At 40.4% G+C, this 23,004-nt stretch overlaps 1 protein-coding gene across 1 annotated transcript; it reads right to left on the bottom strand.

The window, feature by feature from the left end:
• Positions 1-5,892: 5,892 nt before the first annotated feature.
• LOC147629751 (microbial Terpene synthase-like protein 13) lies at positions 5,893-7,002 on the bottom strand. The gene has a single exon (XM_086810965.1). The coding sequence runs from the start codon at positions 7,000-7,002 to the stop codon at positions 5,893-5,895; it is 1,110 nt and encodes a 369-aa protein (XP_086667091.1).
• Positions 7,003-23,004: the final 16,002 nt, after the last annotated feature.

Below are 23,004 nucleotides of genomic sequence, written 5' to 3'. Positions count from 1 at the left end.
ATGCATAAAGCATGCATGAGAATTATGCATAAAGCTTATGCATAAAGATTATGCATAAAGCTTATGCGCAAACCTACAAAGCTATGCATGAGGCCTTATGCATAAAGCTATGCAGCATGAGGCCTTATGCATAAAGCATTATGCATAAGGCTTATGCATAAAGCACTATGCATAAGGCCTTAAGCATAAAACTATGCATGAGGCTGATGCATAAAGCTATGCATGAGGCTTATGGATAAAGCATGAATGAGCATTATGCATAATGCTTATGCGCAAACTTACAAAACAAATCCCCAGCTCCCAAGGGTGCAATAATAATAGAGGAAAGATAGAAAAGCACTTACCTCTTTTTTGTGATGTCCAAAAAGAGGATTAGAGGACCTACAAAACCAACAAAAGGGTGAGGAAAGGATTAGTAATGCATACATACAAAAGCTTATGCAAGCTATGCTAAAGCTTATGCAAACTATGCCGCTATGCAAGCCTTATGCAAGGTATGCTAAAGCTTATGCATAAAGCATGCATGAGGCCTTATGTATAAAGCTTTAAGCATAAAGCTATGCATGAGGCCTTATGCATAAATCTTATGCATGAGGCTTATGCATAAAGCACTATGCAAGCCATGCTATCCTAAACTAAACCATACCCCGCACTATGCATTAAGCATGCATGCATTAAGCTCTATGCATAGAGCTTAATCTATGCATATATCTCTATGCATTATGAATGCATGCATAGAGCCTAATTTATGCATTAAGCTCTACGAATAGAGCTTAATGCATAGATTAAGCTCTATGATTAGAGCTCTATGCATGCATTAAGCTCTATACGTAGAGGACCTGCAAAATAAAACCCCTCTTTTTGGTAGATAAAAATAGAGGAAAGAGAGGATAAAAAGATAGGAAAGCACTTACCTCGTTTTGGTGATGTTGAAAGAGAAGATTAGAAGACCTACAAAACCAATAAAAGGCCGAGGAAAGGATTAGTAATGCATACATACAAAAGCCCTAAGAACCTAATGCATACATACAAAATCAAAAAGAGAGGAAAGAAAGAAAAGAATTTACCTCTTTTTGATGAAGTTGAAAGAGAGGATTAGAAGACCTACAAAAAAAAATAAAAAGTTGAGAAAAGAATTAGTAATACAAAACCCTAAAAGTGTGAATATCATGGATACACAAGGAGGTTTATCCTTTAACACACACACCAAGTTAACAACCAAGAGGAGAGGAGAGGAGAGGAGAGGGGAGGGGAGGGTAGGGGAGGGAGGGCAAAGAAGGAGGTGGAGAAGAGCTTGGGAGAGAGTAAGAACCTGCAAAACAAATGAGAAAGCAAAAACACAAGAAAATTACCTATAATTACACACATAGACATTTTACATCACATGTACATGTGTTAAATTTGTAGCAATGTGATGAACTATGTTGGATCAAATTCTAGAATCAACATCACTAACAAAGAGATTAGATGATAATTAAGATGTGATGAGTAATTAATTGATAGCTTAATGTAGGCATGGATAATAAAAAACCGGCAAATTCTCATTATGCCAATGCCTCAATTTATAGAGTTTACATCCAAGCATCCAATTCCACTGATTTCTACTTGATTCACTCCACCTCTTTTGCTTGATTCTCTCCACCTCTCCCAGAATATCTCCACACCGCCTAAATCTCCTCATGCTACCCTTTATTCTCTCCCAGTAGTAGATACTTCTCACCTTTTCACAACTTCTCTCACATTTACAGATTCTCTTTTACAGCCTCTTACCAAGGGCTTGTTCCTGCACACACCCTATTCACTTGTATATTTCAACACCTCCCCTCAAGTGAATACTCTTAGCACACCTAGACCCTATACCAAGTTTCTCTCTTACTTGATATCTGCCAGACAACCAGTGCCTCAAGTCCCTAAACTCATAGTCCTTGACACACACACACTCTCTCTCTATGTGTCCAAGGCTACTACAAGTGCCCGTGACCTTGACTAAAGTGCTCACACATACATCTACCGCATGGCCTACATCATCGATGGCTTAGAGGTGGTTTTACTCTATTGGGGCAGGTTACATTTGGTTGTGGGGTTTCTCTCTCTCTCTTTCTCTCTCAGAAAAGATGATCTGACTCCACTTCCTTAGGAGTCTCCATGAAGTTTGCCGATGTCGTTCCTTCTCCACTGGGTTTGCTATAGCAGTCTCTTGCCATGTGTCCTGGCTTTCCACAGTTGTTGCAACAAGTGAAGGTCCTTCCTCCTACTCTACCTCTTCTTTGATCATCTCTCTCTCTCTCTCTCTCTAATAATAATCTTAGCCTGATAGAGAGTATATACAAAACCCTAATCTTAATAGAAATCTTAATAAAAGCTTTTGCATAACATAGATGTGGATGACTCCACCGGTACTTGCTAGGGAACTCGAGGACTACCAATACAAACACTAGGGCTGGGGAAAACGGAGTGTGGATCCTCTCAAGGAAGTATACTTGCAAAGGATAAGTCCGCCTCACTGGCTAGACATGCAAGACCTATGCTCTACACTGTCTACCGTGCTCTCCGACCAAAACCTAGCACCGTAGTATCCCTACTACAAGCCTCTCACTCACACCATACCCACCACTGACCACTCACACACCTCACTCACATAGAGAGATAGACAAAACACCAACATAGAACAACACTGTATACCAACTATAGATAAGAATTATACAAGAGAGACTGTGCTGCACACAGAGACTGTAATACACTAGAGAATGTGCTCTCCGCCGAATGTGCTAGCTGAATGTGCTAGAGTGAATGTGATACAAGAAAGAATCTCCTGCTAGAATGTGCTACAATGAATGTTCTACAAGAGAGAGTCTGTCTAAGATAGTGTGTATGTGTCTCCCCTCTCCTCCACCACGGGTGTCCTCCTCCGTGAAGTCCCAACCCTCATCATGTAGTATAGAAGAAAAATCTTTTGTCGGGAAAAGAAAGATGGTGCTCAAGAGGATTTTGCTATCCCTCGGGAAAGGAGAGGGGTGTTGCCTCCATGAGTGCCATCGGAGTTGACCATGCACATTGGAGATATCGAAGGGCATCGACGGTTGGAGCGATCGAAGGGCACCGGCGGTGCGGGTGGTCAAAGATGACGAAGGGTACTAGCGATAATAGTGGTCAGAGCCGTCGGAGGGCACCGCCAGTTGGAGCGGTCAGAGGGCACTGGCGGTGATGGGTTGGAGCGGTCGGAGCACACCGGTGGTCAGAGCAGTTTACAGATGCCGGAGGTGATGGTGGGAAGCTCTTGGTGGAGAGTGGAGGACGTGACTTCCCGTCCATAGGCCACCCACTACTACTCAATTCACCATCTCGTTGAATGCCACATAAAAATAGAAAAAACAGGTGGTTCTTTGGCAAGCTAGCCTCTGGGAAAAACATCCAGCAAGCAAGTTCCCAAGCATACTTCATACAATTATCCTTCCAGGAAAACCTTCTGGAGAGATATAGAATAAATAAAAATGAATCAACTAGGCTCTTGGGAAACTTCATCCAACAAGAGAGCTGTAGAAAAAAATATTGAACTAAGGGCTCCTAGGCACTTCATCCAGTAAGCAATTTCTAAGAGCTCCTGGGCAACTTGATCCAGCAAGCCATTGTTACCTATATTACCACTGTCATCCCCCGGGCAAAGCATCAAACAAGAAGGTTACTCTGATATCAACCAAAGCACAAAACCAATCTTAACAATAATCACTGACCACTTCATCCGGGTAAAACTTTGGGCACAGAGTCCAAGCATAGAAAGATACAAAATGAAATCTAACCATGGCCAGTACATAAAAGATCCGCTTCTCATTAACAGAAAAGGTCCGCTTCTCCCAAGCATCATTAGCATGTGCCAAGGTAGCCTCTAACATAACTTTTGCTTCAGGGTCAAGACTTCTCATAAACTTCCACGAAGATGGCCATACCAAGGGCTCTGCAGGAGTCAAAGGATTAAGAAGAGCTGCACATGCTATGTTATGGTACATCATAGTGATCAAGAAGGGGTGTTCCCTTGAGAGTTTCTCTGCAACCTAGTTGCACACCATGCCAAAATCTCTTTAACACATTCGGATGATCCTCCAAGTGCTGCAAAATGCAATGGTGTTCTTCCAAAACCACAACCGCTTACACCACTAGATCTTGTGGTCGTTGCACACATGAGAGACCCCTTACTTAAAAGCAAGCAGACTACTATAGAATGGCTAGACTAGGCTGCCAAGCATAGAGGTGTAGATCCACATGTTTGTGCCACTGAGGGAGGGTTTTTTTTTTGAAAGAAACACAAATACAAAGGGGGGATTTTTTTTAGAGAAAAAAATTACAAAAGGGGATTTTTTTTGTTTACTTGATCGGTGTGAGAAGGGGAGGTTGGGTTGGTCGGTGAGGAGAGTTGAGGAGAGAAGAGAGAGGGAAAGGGTGGGTGACAGGTGAGAGCTTGGTCAATGAGGGGGGTGGGTGAGAGAGAGATTTCTTTTTTTTTTTGGTCTCTTGTAAAAGAAATAGGGAAAAAGAAACCTAAGAGGGGGATTTTTTTTTTGGGAGATGAAGACCCGATACGTGGCACTTCATGAACACTAGAGTGAGTTGAGGCAGGCGTTCCGCTCGAACCACCACCCATGGCCGGCCACATCTTCCAAAGTGCACTAATTGAGGAGTCTGAAGTCTACACTGATCGTGATCTTGTTGGTCTTCTTTTTGGAATCACAACTATAGGTGACAACCATTTGGAGTGCATGGGAACGATGATACCTACCTCTTCCATCTTGTCTAGCTCTTTCTTCACCACTTCTAAATAGTTGGGATCCATGCGGTAGATGCCCTTGCTAACTGGCGGACTACCTTCTTTTAGTGAAATGATGTGAGTGCAAATGGTTGGATCTATCTCTGGAAGATCCTTGTAGGTCCATGCGAACACATCTTGGTGATCTGTGAAAAATTTCGTGATTCTCTAAAGAGTGGAAGGGTCCTCCCGAGACCTGTGTTGTGTTAGTTACCCTTTGTAATGGTAGGATCCACCACACCCCGAGTGGGTCACTCTATAAAACCTACATAATCGCGTTTGAGCCAACATGTATTTCCACTACCCTTATTTGTTCATTTTTACATTTTTTATACACCTCTTACATGTATAAATGCTGTGATATTTTATTTTTCGCCTTCCTATGTAGGTCTACGTATACATGTATGATTTACATTAAACTACTATTTTGTTAATCCCCTCCTACATGCCAATATGCAATGTAAGTCAACCTAATAAAAGAATACCATGTGCTATGTTACATGTACTTTGCATTACCCCCTAGGCACCACACCGCCCTTTAAAAATTTGAATAGCTAACCCTCTAGAAGTGAAAAAGAAAACTCAAAAGAAAGCCCATCCTAGCAAGGGGACTTTTCCCTACCCATGGATGCTCTTCAGAGCAACAGAACACTTCTCCTTAGTAGAAGCTCTCTCTACCCAACTAACCTCCTCCTGGCTAACTATAGAAGGAACAAATCCAAGCAACCTATCTTCATTAATCCATCTCTCATTACATACATCCTCACGAGACGACAGCCAATGGTAAAACCAAATAAAGAAATTCAGCAGATACCTAGCCATTTGATCAAGGTTTGTGAGCAAAACAACAAAGATCCAAAAAAGAGGAAATAGCATCCTTATATATCTTAATTTTAAGTGAGGAGAAGAAAACTTTAGGGCCAACAACAAAAATGCATTTTGGATAAAATCCTTGCTTTATTAGCTTTAGCGAGTGCAGCTTTAGTTAAAACATGCCTTGCATTAGCCCACCCATTGCTAAAATTGATAAGGGGACGTCTCATTATTAATCAGAGCAGCTTACTGCAAAGCCAAATAGATCTGAGAAGAATCATTCAGTTGAATAGGCAACTTCTTTTTCTTAAGATGGAGGAGATGCCACCTGCTCTGCAGCACAGCGGAAGCACGACGCCTTGTGGGGAGCAGGTGTGCGAGTAGCGGGCTGTCTGGTAAGACCATTCCACGTTGCCTGCCATTAATAGTCCCAGCCCCCGCAGGTAGGCTTCCACTCCAGGCTTCTCTACGAGGCTTGACTTCTGGGCCTCGGCCATCAGCTGCGCACTCAGCTTGTCCACCTCCTCCACCATGCGCACAGCCTCCCACACCGCGTCCGCAAAAGTGAACCCTGGCGCGGCCTCGCGTGCCCGGAAGATCACAGATGGCAGGTTGAAGTAGTCCCCATGGCTCACCTCAGCTTCAAAAGAGAACAGATCATTGTACAGCGCGACATGATCCACCACTGCGTCGTGCAGCTGCAGCAGCAGCTCGCTTTCTAGCGTCTCCTCGTCCAGCTCGATGTGGAGGCCGTATTCCAGCAGGATGAGGCATGACAGAACTAACGAAGCGGGCCGGCGTATCACTTTGACGTACTCGTCGACACTTGGAACGCGCCCAGTGCTCCGGAATCGAGCTTGGATCATGTTGGCATCAACGTAGCGTCTGGTGGCCTCCAGGAAGCGAGACTGCATTTTGAGAGGCATGTCTCTGGAGATGTCCTTCCAGATGTCATGCAGGGCAGCAAGCCCTTTTTGGATATTGCGGGTTTCCGAGACTGCTTCTACGGTGCTGTCCGCAGCAGCTGAGAGGTGAAGATCGAGGGTTTGGCCAGCAAAGCATGCGAGGATGAGGTTGCGGCGTGGTTGCCAGACATGATCAGTGGCACAGCCACGAATAGAGAGATTGTCATCATCGGTGTCAGTGAGGAAGAACCAGCTCACCAACTTGGTGATCGGAACTAACCGCTGCGCTGCGCATTGGGCATAGCTGACGCTGCAGAAGAAAGGAAGCAAGCAGTCACGAAGGAACTGGGCAGCTTCAGGGGAAGCGGGCGCCGCAGTGGCCAGGATCCAGGGGTCGCACTCCGCTTTGATGATCTCGTACTCGGGATGCAGCATGGGCTGGAAAGAGCAGGCAGGGACCCAGTCGTATGTTTCGCTAGGCTCCATAGAGAATGAATGCTATGAAGTGAACTTGAACTGGTGATATTTTGAGAGGCTACAGAAGATGATGATGATGTGTAGAGAGGCGAGTAAATTATGTGTGTGAGAAGGCTACCGATGATGCCCTTCTTTTTAATAAGCGGTCGGGTCGATCACCATCAATAATTCGGTCGGCTCACGACTCCTTTTTCACATCATCGTGTCTCTTCTCTCTCGAAAGTCTGTCTTTTTTTATAGAATTTTCGAAGAAAATTCACTGACTCCCATTCTAATTAGGTGGGCTCACGACTCCTCCTCCACATCATCGTGTCTCTTCTCTCGAAAGTCTATGTTTTTTAGAATTTTCGAAGAAAATTCACTGACTCAACGTTTTTTTTCTTTTCTTTTTTCCAAGGAAACTTAGAAGCCTCTAAACACAGAGTACAGTTTGCTATGCTGAGAAGCCTGAGATTCTTACTTGCATCATATGGCCACCCCGTGCGAATTACAATGTGCTGAATTGTTGTTAACACTCTGGTTTCCAAGGAATGGGTTGTCTTCTTGGACAACATGATTTGGATTTCTCTTTTGTGCCATGTAAGCTCAATGGAGGTATAAAATATTTACTTGGCTTATCAAGTCTTATATTTGAGCCACAAAATGATCGACTCAAGGCCCATTTATGAATTTTTTTTTAAAAATACTTAAAATTTCCTTGAAACTACTTGACAGCGCTTGGGTAATGGACCATAGTGTCACTGATCATAATCCTCCAAAATATCCCGGTTGAATTCTAATTTCCAATCACAGGAGACTTGTATAAAACACGCGTCTTTTATTGATAAAAGGTACATGGCTTATATTCATATAGTTAGTTTTTTTAATTGCATTTGTAGAGCTCAAAATACTATTTAAGGTATTTTGAACGTAAACTTTTAAAATTATAACTTTCTTACAAATAATCACGACGATGAAGAACTATGTTTTTAAATTTTTTTACACTTGATACATATTTTTTCCACTAATATCTTATGTTGAGAGTATTTCCTCGCTAGGAATTTCTTTGAGACAATATCATAGAAAAGAAATGAATTTTTTCTAAAACTCTTAAAAAGCTACAAAAGTAATCTTACAAGACTAATATAAATTTGAGTTTGAGTATCTTTTATGTATACATTAATCCTTAGTGCCCAAATCATGGACTAAATATTTTTGCTACTATGAAATGCCCTTGTTTGGTATTAGGGTCCCTAGGACTAGACAACTCTTAGGAAATGAGCTAGTTTAATTAATTAGGACTTTTTTGGTAATTAGAGCCTAGTTATGAAAAAAGGGTTAGGACAAGATGTTCACGTTCTTTTTTTCCACTGGTGGATAAGCTTAGGTGATTATCCTTTTTTTATTGCATTTTAGAGAGAAAGAAAGAGAGGGTGCTTCAAATTTGCTTCTTTGTGTAGAGTTTCTAGAGAGAAATAATAGTTTGAAGATTGCGTGGCTTCTAAATTAACCAGAAGAAGAAGAAGAACTGACAAAATTTTCATCACATCAAGCACCACATAAGACAAAGAAGCTTGATAACTACATAGTGAGAATGCGAGAAGAGGAGGAAACAAGTGAGAGAAAGAGAAAGGAAACAAGTGAGAGAAAGAGAAAGGAAAGTGGTAATTTAATAGTGTCTCCTCCATAACAAATACACCAGTTGTTCCAGCCAACTATAGTACCCTCACTACAACATTTCACGACTCCTTCTCCATATCATCATCATGTCTCTTCTCTCGAAAGTCAATGTGCTTTAGAATTTTCAAAGAAAATTGATTGACTCAACGTTTTTTTTTTGGAATTTTCAAGGAAACTTAGAAGCCTCTAAACACATAGTACAGTTTGCTATGCTGAGAAGCCTGAGACTCTTGCTTGCGAATTACAATCAACACTGAATTATTTTTAACACTTTGGTTTCCAAGGAATTGGGTGTCTTCTTGGACACTTGCTCAAGTCTCTCTCTCTCTTCTTAATTCTAAAGAGAGGAGTGCAAACAATAATCCATCTACAAGCAATTGAAATTCATTGTCATTTTAACGTGAAAAATTTCCCTTGTGGCCTCCCCTCTCTCTCCTCTCACACTCAGCTTTGTAATGTCAATTGTTACGTTCAAACAATTTCCTCGGTAAGAAATCCAAAATAGCCAGCCCACACTAAAAGGATACATTCAATAAAGGCGACACTTTTGAAAGATTTTTTTAAAGTAGGCTATATACTTAGTCGAGTGTATGCATTAGTCACCGTTGTAATGCCATTTCGGGACACAATATGTCCTAATATCTTGGCCGGGCTTACCATGAATTTGCATTTCTCAAAGTTTAGACATATGCAATAAAGGTGGCACTTTTGAAAGATTTATTTTTAAGTGAGCTATGTGCTTAACGCACTTAGTTCAGTGTATGCACAAGGCATCCATGAAGATTTCAAGAAAAACCTTTAGGTATTCCTTGAAAGCATGACGCATCAATCTTTGAAAAGTTACATGAGCATTAGTCAAGCCAAAAGGCATAACCTTGTAAGCAAACACTTCCCACTCAATGGTGAATGATGTCTTGTGCCAATCTACAGGGTGTATTGAGACATGGCTATCACATGAAAAAGCATCTAAAAAGCTATATTCTGCCTTACCTACTACTCATTCGAGCACATGATCTACGATAGGGAGAGGGTAGATGCATTGACCTTTCTCAAGTTCTCGCAAAGAAAAAGTTTGCCATTCTTTTTGGGTACAACTACAATGGGAGACACCGATTCGGTATGCTCAATTTCAATAATCAAATTTGTATCTATGAGCTTATTAAGCTCCCCTTTGATCTTTTCTATGAAGGTTTGGCTATACACATAAGGCCCTTTGTTTAGACACTCCCTTCAAATCCTTGTGTTACGTAGCTCATAGCAGCTATAGGAGGCTCGAGCCCATCCACAGGAGCGTGGACGGCAAGCGAGCTAGGGTTCAAGAGTGAGGGCGCATGGGACGGAGATCCATGGACAGCTGGGCATGTGTGGGCAGAAAGACCCTTATACATTCTCGGCAATGGGGATGCTATCCCCATTCTCTCTCAAGCTGGGTGGTGATCCATAGCCTCATCTCCTCCTCCACAAGTGTCATTGCCACACCAGTTATGTGAGTATAACATTGGTATCAGAGCGAGGTACCAACCCGCGTGAACAGGGGTTGGACCCACCTTAATCATTTGGGGTCCAATCATTGGGAGGACCTTATCTTTTTTTGTGTGTGGAGCAGCACGACAAGGGGGAGAGGAACGATGGAAGCTTGAGTGGAGGAGGAGGAGGAAGAAGGGAGCACGCTCACGCACCTCAACCGCTGCCGCCATCTTATCTCTCTCTTACCTGCTCTTAACTGCAACCATACTCGGGGGAGAAAAAAGGCACCATACTCTCTCTCTCGTTTGCTCTCTACAGCATAATCTACGCGGGAGAGGTGCAGACCTCTTAGGTAGCACCAAGGCTGGCCGACATACTAAAGAGGGCTACGTGGGACAACAGCGGGCAAGGCAAGGCGGGCAAGGACAAAAGCAGCTATGCCAGACTCAATAAATGGCAACAACGTCGACGTCAACAAAAATGATGCATACCCCCAGCCAGCGCGAGGATAGTAAACTCATTCATTTACTTGCTGTGGAGGGGCTGCACAATCGTCAGCCACCGGTCGACGGCCACCCGCAGCTATAATAGCGAGATTCTTTTTGCCAGATTCTCTCCATCTTGCACCGCAGTCGGTGTTGCACCTCCCCACAATAGTGCGTCGCGTCAGGGTGCTCCTTTTCCTCGATATCGACATCGATCGCGTGACCGCACCATAGTGCGTAGGTCATCCCTTTGAGTAGTCTCACTACAGAGCCTAGGAGCTTGCCCCAACGACACCGCAAAGCTTCACCATGGATTTCGCCAAGTTCAATAGCCTGCACACTCTACGGGATTGGGTGACTACTTTCCATCAAATTGCCCTATTTTTATTTATTATTTATCATTCTTTTTTGCATTTATTTCACTATCTACAAAAAATATAAATAAAAAGAACAAGACCTAGTAAAATCTAGATTCCAATCATGAGCGGGGGTAGGTCACCAACTGTGTGGTGGTTTAGAGGGTTTCTTTGGGATGCTTTCCTCCGTTTCAGGCCTACCAGGGCCGAACTTGACAGCATGAGTCTAGTTGTCTCTTCCCGCTGGATTGAGATAGGATTATTGCCTTTGAGCTTGCGAGAGCCCAAATAGACTCCTGTGTTGACATAGCTCACGACATTGCCTTGTCCGAAGATGACCCCGTAGGTCCATCCTAGCGATGGACGACACTTAATTTGGGGGCGATCAGCCCTCAAAGGCTGATGATGATGAGTATGACCACTCCACCAACAATCTCCTTGACGAGGAGAAATACGGAGTGTATCCTCTGAAACTGATGACATTGATGAGGAAAAGATTGACATCTCTAGGGGGTCCCTTGCTAGGTTATTTGCCTATGCACTAGTCAAATGACAATTTTACTAGCCTAGTTTGTTCAAGGACGTCCAAGGTCAATAAGCATGAGCACCTCAAGATTGGAGGTTTACTACAACCATTGGATATTCCTAGAGGGAAATGGGAGAGTATTTCCATGGATTTCATCACTCGTCCAACACGAATGAATCAAGGAAATGATTCGGTTTGGGTAGTGGTTTTGACAGATTGACCAAGATGGTCAAGTTTATAGCTATTAAGAAGACGGTCAAAACACCTGAGTTAGCTAGTTTGTTTATTGAGCATCTCTACAAACTATATGGCCTGCCCATAGATATAGTCTCTGATTAAGATAGGAAATTCAATATCCACTTTCGGAGTGAATTCTTCAAAAGGTTAGAAACTACTCTGAGTATGAGTACGACACACCATCCGTAGTTGTCAGACAGAAAAGAGTAACCAAGTGTTCAAAGATATGCTTCGAGCATATGTTAGCAAAAGCCAATCCAATTATGAGGAGTATCTGTCGCATTTAGAGTTTGCTTATAACAGTTCAAAACATTCGGCGTCTAGATTTAGTCCATTCATGTTGATGCATGTTTTCCAACTGCTGATGCGCGCTCCTATAACCGTAGGGCTTTAGAAGGAGAAGCTGCAATCTATCAAGGAGTTCCTTGAAGATATACAAGATATGTTGCACAGATATATATATAATATCTCGTAATAGTCTCTCTCTCTCTCTCTCTCTCTCTCTCTCTCTCACACACACACACACACACACACTCAGTCATTCTCTCTTTAACTCTCTCAAACTCTCCTATGCTCTCTAACTCTCTCTATTTCTCTTGAACTAGCCAACTTTCTCTAACCTCTAGCTTATTTAACTCCACTAGCAATGGAACCACTCACTTCCGAGCCTGGACACCAATGGAGAGTCGTGGTCTGCATAGGGAGTGAAGCTCGCATAGTTCTTGTTATATTGAGCACCGAGGAGCTAGCGGTGATGAGTCTGGCTAGGGCACGAAAGCATCCCTAAAGGAGAGTATGAAAGGTCAAGTGGTCCAAAGGGAGTTGGCACTCCAATATCCACCCAATTCCTAGCACTCAAGAGAGCTATGGAAAGAGCAAGCTATGGAGAAGCTTACCCTTCTTTTAGCCTATCGTGCTAATTCTTGTTAGTTCTAGGTCCAGTCATGCAAGTAAGTACTCTAATGTTATGAGAATATATTTTAAGCTCTCTTAGAAATATTATTCTACCCTCTTAGATAACGTGAAAATTCTTGGATTATCCTTGCATCATGCCAAATAATGTTAATAGCATGGATGATGCCATTATAAAAATTAATATTTTTTTGTACATTTACGTATGATTGGGTCCTCCAATGTTTGTTATAATTGGTTTGTATGGATGTGTGATTCTTGGGTTGCTTATGCCTGGCAAACATGTGTGTAGTGATGGTTAGAATACTTATGGAATATTTGTTTACCAATTTACTATTAGCTATTTTATAGGTGAAGATAATTTAGAAGATTGAGGAGGATACACATAATTTTATTTGTTGACACACATTTTTGTAAGCAAGCTTTGTATCTACATGTGCTAACTAGTGCACATTTTGATTTATGTTGAAAGTTAAAATTTATAACCTTAGACTTGAACTTTAATACTTTTCTAAAGTGTGATATGCTTTAACCCTAACCTTAATTTATGGACACTGTATTTTGAGCTTAAGAGAGTGCTGTGCAAGTAAAAGTATCTTTTTGTGTTTTTGGAGGCTATGTGCTACTTTGGAATGAAAAAAAATATGTAAATACTCATGTGAGGGGAGAGACCACACACAAGAGGGGAAAATTGCACCCAATGTTGAGTTGTTTTCATGAGCTATGTATTTTACATGTAACTTGTGGTTTTTGATGAGTTGATTAGGTTGAATAACATATTTTCTTACAAGTCTCTATTTTCCTAGAAGTCCTAGAAGTGTCCGTGTCAGTGGTATCAAAGCCATGGGTCTCGGAAGATGGAGGCAAGAATTAAAAATTTGAAAGCATAAATCAAAGGTTTCAAGAGTTGCAGGCTTTTATCTAAAGGGCAAAGACCATAAGGTAAAGGAAATGATAAACCACTCTACATAACCATAAAACCATCCTTTTTCTTGAAAAGTGATTTTCAAATTTTCTAAACCTCTTGTTAATCTGTCTACACAACTAAAATCAGCATACTGGCTCCACTTTGAGATTGCTAAACCACTACCTATGACAGAATTCTATAATGGATAGTGGATACTGGCCCATAAATCAATTTGGAGGAAAAAGCGATTGGCTGTAAATTTCTTGATTAAAAATTTAATTAAGTGGAAAATTCAAGATTTTGAAGGATAATAAAGACTTTGAAATTTTTTTCCTTCTCCTTTCCATCCATGGGCGGAAAATCACAAGCGCTAGTAGATTCTTTCTCCTTTCTCATAGTCGCATGCAGACCGCGGGTATTACACTCATGTGAAGAAACCTTTCAAAAACAAGTTTAAGCTTTAAGCTTTGAAAGCTTTAAAGCTTATCAAATTATAAGCTTTTAAATGCGTATAACATTGAAAAGCTTAAGTGACTTATAAGCTAAAAAACTTCATTAGGAAAAATTTGGACTCAAATTGGGCTCTTTAAGGATTTGTACACATTCTCTCTTTACAAAACGAGTGCATGGTGAAATTTTTTCAAATCCAGTCATAAGTGATCGGACTTTGGATATTTGAAATCTACTCTTCGAGCATGATGGGCAACATCATCACCAAATTTGGGGACTTATTGAATATGCTAAATTACCCATCATGCTACATATCATTAGAAAGGTCTCAAAGAGTAGATTCCAAATGTCCAACCTCCGCTCGCTTCTGAGTTGATTTGCAAAAATTTCACAATGAGCCCATTTTTGTAAAGAGAGAATGTGTACAAATTCTTAAAGAGCCCAATTTGAGTCCACCAATGTATATTTCTTTAAGCTCTAAAACTCTTCTTAGTCTATATAATAGGGACATTCCGGCTTACTGAATATTTGTAGGAAGAATTATAGAAAAAGTTTATATTTTCCCTTTGAAAAATTAGAAGACTTCTTACAAGTAAAACATTTGGGCATTACCAAATTAGGAAATTTTAAAAAAATAAAAATGGAGATGCTTTTTCAATGCCAATTTCCTCATCACATCAAGCCTTGGGTAGGATTTTTGAATACTCAAAACAGATTTGAAGTGACTTTAAAAATCTTGCCAAAGTCGACCAAAACTCAAGACTCTTAGTTATGCACGGAATTCATTTGGAATTGGAGTAAAGGATGGTGCTAAGATCAACCTTTGGACAAATGTTTAACCCAAATTCAACATGGTTTAAAAGCAAAGTTTTTTGTTTTTATTAATTTATCCACATCATAAATTTCATTTTCTTTCTTTCTTTATTTGTGATGCCCGATTTACCTGCACAACCCACTATGCAAGTAATTTTATGCGTTTCAAGAGCAAATTGCAAGTGAGTGTGAAGTCTGATGCAAGTTAGAGCGACATATGAACCAATTTAAGCACAATCTTGACTCTTTCGTCTGTGATGACAAGGAGGAAAGTGATCATGTTAGGCGCACTATGAAAGCCAATTTGCATGCCCAAAGTTCCTGGAAAGACTCATGGATTAGCTCAAAGGCATTCATGTTCTAGAACTATGATGGCAAGAAAGACACACGAGTACGCATTTCATGGCTTAGTCAACTGGATGACTATTTTTCAAAAATTCTTAAAAAAGGGGCAAGACTAAATGTGCTTATAACCATTTGATTGGAAGTGTTGCTTTGTGATGAAATGTGATCAAGCATGGTAAACATCGACCTATGGCCTGGAAGAAGTTCCAGAAACTTTTTAAAAAACATTTTCTTCCTTCTCAATACAAGACTTAAACTCATCAATGATGGGATACTTTACGCTAAGTTGAGAAAGAGAATGTCTAAGCTTACATCAACAAATTCTAGAACATTCTATTGCAGGTTCAAATGATCAAATTTATATGGATTGGTTGGGAAGTTGAATGGAAGAAGGGACCTCTGATGGTTTTACTATACATGGGAAGTTATTTTTTAATCAATTTGGAAAATGAAACTTCATCCAAAAGTTAGGGTTTTAAGTGGGTCATTATTTATCAAGGGCAAGTAAAGGCAAGATTTTAGAACCAAGATGTTCTACCATGTGTAGTTTGTAAGTGCAAAGATGAGACAATTAGAGACCCTTTTTAGTATTTCAAGGGAATTCAAAGCATTAGGCTCAAAACATATAGATTCTATGTAGGAGAATAAAAATTTTAACGTTCAATGCTTGATTTCCTTATTTAGACTAGTGAGGATAGTGAGAAAGCCATGAATAGTTGGTTGTTAATGAAAAGGGTTCCAAAGATGACATAATTGGACACTTTTTAGAATTGCAATGGAATTCAAGGCATTACGCTCAAAACATAAAGAGTGTGAATGAACCATTCACAAGTTTAGAAATAGTATTATGTTTGATAGAGAGGAGAAAACTCTAGAAACTCTTGCAAAAGAAGAGCCAAGAAAAGTTAACTTAACTATTAGCAATGATTTTTTAAAGGAAAATTCCCAGGAAGAAAATGGCCAACTTTAACCATTAATAACTTGGAGGCCTTTGCCATCTTCACCAATTATGGCACTTGCCTTCAATACACTACCTAGGATTTTTTGGAAGAGAAAATACAAGATGCTTTAACTTTGAAGATTTAGATATGGCAATTGCAGTAAAAGAGTTATAAGCAAAAGAATGAAGAAATTTGGCAAGCAATGGAAAATAGTGTGAAGGTGGTAGAGGACTTTCGCAATAAATTCAATGTGTCAGGATCCTGTGTTATCATGAGGTATGTTCTTTAAAAATAGATCATGTGTTATCATGAGGTATGTTCTTTAAAAATAGATCATGTGTTATCATGAGGTATGTTCTTGAAAAATAAAGCTTGTTTGAATTTCAAAGTACACTACTCACACACACTAGATGCAAGGCCAAAAAAAACAAAAACAAAACCGTGTGTGATATGATTGCGTGGATTTAATTCCCACGACCAGTGACCATCTTGGAGCAAGAGGAATGATAGGAAATACCAAAAGTTTGGAAGATGCATTAGTAACAATCCATTTTTTTCAAGACAAAAAGATTCCCCTAGTCCTTCCCAAGGTGCCATGGAGCTAAAACCAAATGTTGATGAAAATTGAGCTTTTTCTAGCCACACAAGAGGCCCTTTACGGTTCTTATAATTACATTGCTACTTTTTTTTACCATAGGGAGCACCTCATTGCTAACTAAGTTTCAATAAATTAATTTGTCTTCAAATCATATACATATATAAATATATAATGTAAAGAATTAACGTAAATGTTCAAATAAATATCTGAGTGTTAATATTAAATACACGTCCTTTTTTTAACAATTAGAATTTCAAATTCAAAGAATCTTGGTAAGTGTGATTATATTGGGAGGATATGGAGGGCAAGAGAGAATTTTTTGTTTCTATTTTTTGAGTCTGTCAAATAAAACAAAATACCTAAGTGGCCATTGACATAAAATATCAACCATCAAACATAGAAACGTTAACAAGAAAGGGCCTATTCTAGGATTTCTCTTCCTTGGTTCAGGCTAAATGGTCTTAAAAACCATCATTTTCATCCATGCTCCACCCCCACTATAGTAAGGATAAGGAGCGGACAACTCTCTGTGTACCTTTAGTTGGCATTTGATGAAGATTTCCATTCTATCCCAAAGTCTATAATGCCAACTAAAAGTTCACAAGGCAACAACGGAATGCTTTCCCTTGAAGTCTCCTCTCCACCATAAGGACTCTCATAGTAGCTAGATGATCTGTAATGCTATGTTTTCATTGGAAACCAGTTGAAGAGAATCCACAGCTCTTCCATTGGCTAATTACACCTAGTGTCATATCCCCAAGCATAATCATACACAAGTATAGGGTATCCCTCATGCATCATAGAAGGAGCATCACTATGTGTTTACCATATACAAGTACATATCCCTCTGTGAAAGTCCCCATGATATCATGTATATGCCTTTCTAATTGTTTCCACATCTTCTTAAGTTACCCTATTGTTCATCTTGTCTCATTGACCTGCTGTCCAGGTGAAGCAGCCTGTGCTCGTAATGTACAAGGGTCTATCCAGAATCCAAAGATCGAAGGTAGCCCCCTCTCTCTCACTAACTAGTGCATAGTCCACCACGCTTTTCCCTCTTGCTATTGTTTTGCATGTGAAATGTCATGTGTTGGGGCATAGTTGACTGCCATCCAATATGATTGTACGGTTTCTACACATCACTCGGGCGAGTGTTCTCCCACAAGCTGTTGTCTCCATAGCAGACAGGCCTTGAGCCCAAGACCCAATTAAGTAAATCCCATTCTAGCATTTAGGTCTCATGCGCTCTTTCCTAAAGGTATCATTGTTCGTGCATAGGTCTGCTAAGGGATCCGTACAATCTACTGGTGGAAAAATGTCATAGTAGTTACACTCAGCATGAGAGATGTAGCATCCCAAACCTACATAGTATGTTGTTCCCTGATTGGATTTGTATCCAAGTGCATCTCTTAGGTCTTATGCATATGATACTTGCAGAGTATTGCACCCCAAAACAAGAAGAACTTTGCAAGGCCTATGAGGCACGCTTAGAAGGCTTTGGCTAATTGAGGGAGGACTCTGCCAACCCCCTTTTGCCGTGGTGCAAAGGCACCGCTCTAGCATCTAGAGTTGGGGAAGAAGAGTAGTCATGACTACATATTGTCTTTTGCCGAGGATTTCCATGGCGCAAAGGTGCCACTCTAGCATATACAATCCCGGAAGCAGACATCATCTTTCAAGCAGAGAGTCGCGAGCATGATGCATACTGAATCCCTTAAGCACAGGGTTATGTTATACACTCTATTCTTTGTACATAAGGCATTCCTCTGCTCTATCCATTTCTCGTCTTTTCATGAACCTCTGCATGGCATCTTCAAGTTGATCAACTTCATTGCATGTAGGATCGTTGCATGTCCTAAGTATTGGTTTTTTATGGCTAGCATACAAAGCTCTTTGTTCTGTGTGAGGGAAAGCCCCCTGCAATGAAATATATAACTACACTGGAAGCAGTCGAAATAAAAGGGACATCTTGCCCACAAAGAGGAGCTGCTAAACTTACCGACCTGTTTCTTCTCCTAGTTTGAGTAGTCTTGGGGATCCTCGTTGTAGGTCCTTTCTCCTGAGAGAGAGTGCTAGAGGTGGAAGTGAGCATCACATGGTAGGCTTGTGCTAGTCTTTTAGGATCCAACATTAGTTTTCTCTGTAAAGAGTTTGGTGTTGGCTTTCAGCAAAGTGTTTATTGTGCCTGTCTTTCTGAAACTTGTGTAGCCTACCTTTTTGTGAGCACAATCTAGTCCGATGCCCAACTCCCCTTGCCTTGGGCTAGAGAGAGACTTTAACCTCACTAGCAATAATGAAACTAGATGCCCTTAATCACCAATTCTTTACCCCAATGGTTTCCTACATTCGTATCATGGTGCAAACACAATCTTTACAAACTTAGATATTCTTCAACCTCAGAAGTTCGCATTCATGCACAAAAAAGAGATGCACCCATAAGAAACAATCGTTGATGATGCATGTAGAGCTCTTGTGCCTATGTGCTAGGGTTTTAAAAGTAGAGAAAGAAGATAACAACGAATTGAACACACAGCACACACAATAGCCCTAGAACTACTTATTTCTAATACATACAAGAACAAGGTGTTACAACTATAATTTTAGTTAACGAGATGACGGCGGTGACTGTAGACCACAGTTCGTAGCCCAATGCTTTGCTGAAGTTCCCCTTGATTAGCCCTTGCACCACAGAGAGTCACACAAGGTGTTACAATTGTATTTTAAGTACACGAGATGACTGTGATTGTAGACCACAGTTTGCAGCGCAATGCTCTGCTGAAGCTTCCCCTTGATCAGCCCTTGCACTAGGTGCCATCCTATATTAATGATGTCAGCCTGTTCTGAGGATAGCTCAGGACATGCTCCTACTAGCCAACTACACCATCAAATGACTAGCTACCACATGGCACATGTGCTTGCCATTATGCTAGCCATTGGCTCTTGTCGACTCCTACATGCCAGCTACCTGAGGTGTCACATTTTCCCCCACCTGGATTGCAGTTGTCCTCAATTGCACACTACCCACATAAAATGCCCTCTCATACAAGGAAAGGAAACGATCCAAGCAAAGCTCATCCATAACACCCAAGATCTTGAACACTCTGAAACCACTTTATGTATGTAGTTCACTGAGTCGGGTGTGAGCACTAATTGGGAACCATCTCATAATTAACATTGAGGGCATTTACGAAATGAAAACAACACAAGGTCTCCAAATGTCCAAACTCCACTCACTTCTGAGTTGATTTGTAAAAATTTCACCATGAGCCCATTTATGTAGAGAGAGAATGTGTACAAATTCTTAAATGTCCAAACTCCACTCACTTCTAAGTTGATTTGTAAAATTTTCACCAATGAGCCCATTTTTGTAGAGAGAGAATGTGTACAAATTCTTAAAGAGACTAATTTGAGTCCAATGTATATTTCTTTAAGCTCTAAAACTCTTCTTAGTCCGCAAAAAAGAAGAAGAAGAGAGGGAGCTCTACAAAAGGGACATTCCGGCTTGTTGAATAGAAAAATTATAGAAATAGTTTATATTTTTCCATCGCAAAATTGGAAGACTTCTTACATGTAAAAATTTTGGGCATTACCAAAGGAGATCAAAAATAAATTTTTTTTGGAGATGCTTCTTCAACGCAACTTTCCTCATCACATCAAGCCTTGGATAGGATTTTTGGATACTCGATGGATTTGAAGTAACTTTAAAAATCTTGCCAAAGTCCACCAAATCTCAAGACTCTTAGTTATGCATAGAATTCATTCGGAATTGGAGTAAAGGATGGTGCTAAGATCAACCTTTTGACAAATTTTAAACTCAAATTCAACACGGTTCAAGAGAAAAGTTTTTCGTTTTTATTTATTTATCTGCATCATAAGTTGCCTTTTCTTTCTTTATTTATTTTCAATGACCAATTTACGTGCACAACCCACTATGGAAGAGTAATTTTTTGCACTTTAAGAGCAAATTGCAAGTGAGCGTGAAGTACGATGCAAGTTAAAGCGACATGAAGTGTTCTAAGCACAAGGCTAACTCTTTCAATTCTAACAAGGAGGAAAGTGTTCATGTTAGGCGCACTATCAAAGCTACTTTGCATGCCAAAAGTTCTTGGAAAGACTCATGGATTAGCCTCAAAGGCATTCACTTTCTAGAACTATGATGGCAAGAAAGACACACAAGTACTCATTGCATGGCTCAATCAACTGGATGGCTATTTTTCAGGCAAAAAAATCTCAAAAAAGGACAAGATTAAATGTGCTTATAACCATTTGATTGAAAGTGATGCTTTGTGATGGAATGTGATCAAGCATGGTAAACATCAACCTATGGCTTGGAAGGAATTCCATAGTTTAGGCCGATGCCCAACTCCCCTTGCCTTGGGCTAGAGAGATACTTTAACCTCACTAGAAATAACGAAACTAGATGCCCTTAATCACCAATTCTTTACACCTATGGTTTCCTACATTTGTATCATGGTGCAAACACATAATCTTTACAAACTTAGATATGCTTCAACCTCAGAAGTTCGCATTCATGCACAAAAAAGAGATGCACCATAAGAAATAATGGTTGATGATGCACGTAGAGCTCTTGTGCCTATATCTTAGAGTTTTAAAAGTAAAGAAAGAAGATAACAACGAATTGAACACACAACACACATAATAGCCCTAGAACTACTTATCTCTAATACATACAAGAACAAGGTGTTACAACTGTATTTTAAGTAAACAAGATGACGGTGATTGTAGACCACAGTTCGCAGCCCAATGCTCTACTGAAGTTTCCCCTTGATTAGGCCTTGCACCAGAGAGTCACAAGGTGCTACAATTGTATTTTAAGTACACGAGATGACTGTGACTATAGACCACAGTTCGCAGCCCAACGCTCTACTGAAGTTACCCCTTAATCAGCCCTTGCACCAAGTGTCATCCTATATTAATGATGTCAACATGTTCTCAGGACCTGCTCCTACTAGCCAACTACACCGTCAAATGACTGACTACCACATGGCACATGTACTTGCCATTATGCTCCCCACCGGCTCTTGCCGACTCCTACAGGGCAACTACCTGAGGTGTCACATTCTCCCCCACCTGCATTGCAGTTATCCTCAAGTGCACACTACCCACATAAAATGCCCTCTCATACAAGGAAACGATCCAAGCAAAGCTCATCCATAATACCCAAGATCCTAAACACTGTGAAACCACTTTGTGTATGTAATTCACTCGGTCAGGTGTGAGCACTAATTGGGAACCATCTCGTATAATCAACACTTAAAGCATTTACGAAACGGAAACAACACAAGGTCTACAAATGTCCAAACTCCACTCACTTTTGAGTTGATTTGTAAAAATTTCACCATGAGCCCATTTTTGTAGAAAGAGAATGTGTACAAATTCTTAAATGTCCAAACTCCACTCACTTCTGAGTTGATTTTTAAAATTTTCACCATGAGCCCATTTCTGTAGAGAGAGAATGTGTACAAATTTTTAAAGAGACCAATTTGACTCCAAATTTCCCCCAATGTATATTTCTTTAAGCTCCAAAACTCTTCTTAGTCTACAAAAAAGAAGAAGAAGAGAGGGAGCTCTACAAAAGGGACATTCTGGCTTGCTCAATATTTGTAGGAAAAATTACAGAAACAGTTTATATTTTCCTATCGCAAAATTGGAATTCTTCCATGTAAAAATTTTGGGCATCACCAAAGGAGATCAACTGTAGTAAGGTATACATCAAAATACTCAGCAAAGGGTATTAGCCTGTGTAGGGGTCAACTATAGTAAGGTATACATCAAAATACTCAGCAAAGGGTATAGGGATCTTGTTCTCACATAGGAATCTTGTTCTGACATGTTTGAGAAGCATTCTGGGGCTCAAAATACTCAGCAAAGGGTATAGGGATCTTGTTCTAACATGTTTGAGTTCAAGAGAAGCATTCTGGGGCTCAACTTCAGGTCTTTGGTTTATCTATGCACAGTTGTCAGCTGTCAGAAGGCTTGGTTGTCTTATAGGGTTTCTAGGGCAGTAGTCTGGCTCTAGTGGTTAGGTGAGAGTTGTGGGTTCTGGTTTTGTTTAAGTGTTTGAGGCTCCTCTGGTGTTAGCTAACGCAAAGGAGAGAGGATATGTGTCAACCAAGTCAATTTGATTAGTTGGGTGAAAACAATCCATTTAGAGGTAGCTATGGGCTTGCAGTGCAAAGAGCATGTAAAGTGATATGTTGTTAAGTTGAGAGACATCTGAGGGTTTGTGGCTGTTAGAGGACATTTGGTAAAGTTTCAAAATTACTGTAGACTTCTGAGGCAAAACATTCTGTG

The sequence above is a fragment of the Cibotium barometz genome, chromosome 17, assembly GCF_041138505.1.
Source record: "Cibotium barometz isolate CiBa-2024 chromosome 17, ASM4113850v1, whole genome shotgun sequence".
In the NCBI taxonomy this organism is placed as follows: domain Eukaryota; kingdom Viridiplantae; phylum Streptophyta; class Polypodiopsida; order Cyatheales; family Cibotiaceae; genus Cibotium; species Cibotium barometz.
The sequence above is the reverse complement of the archived record's forward strand: the minus strand, read 5'-3'. Positions and strand labels throughout refer to the sequence as shown.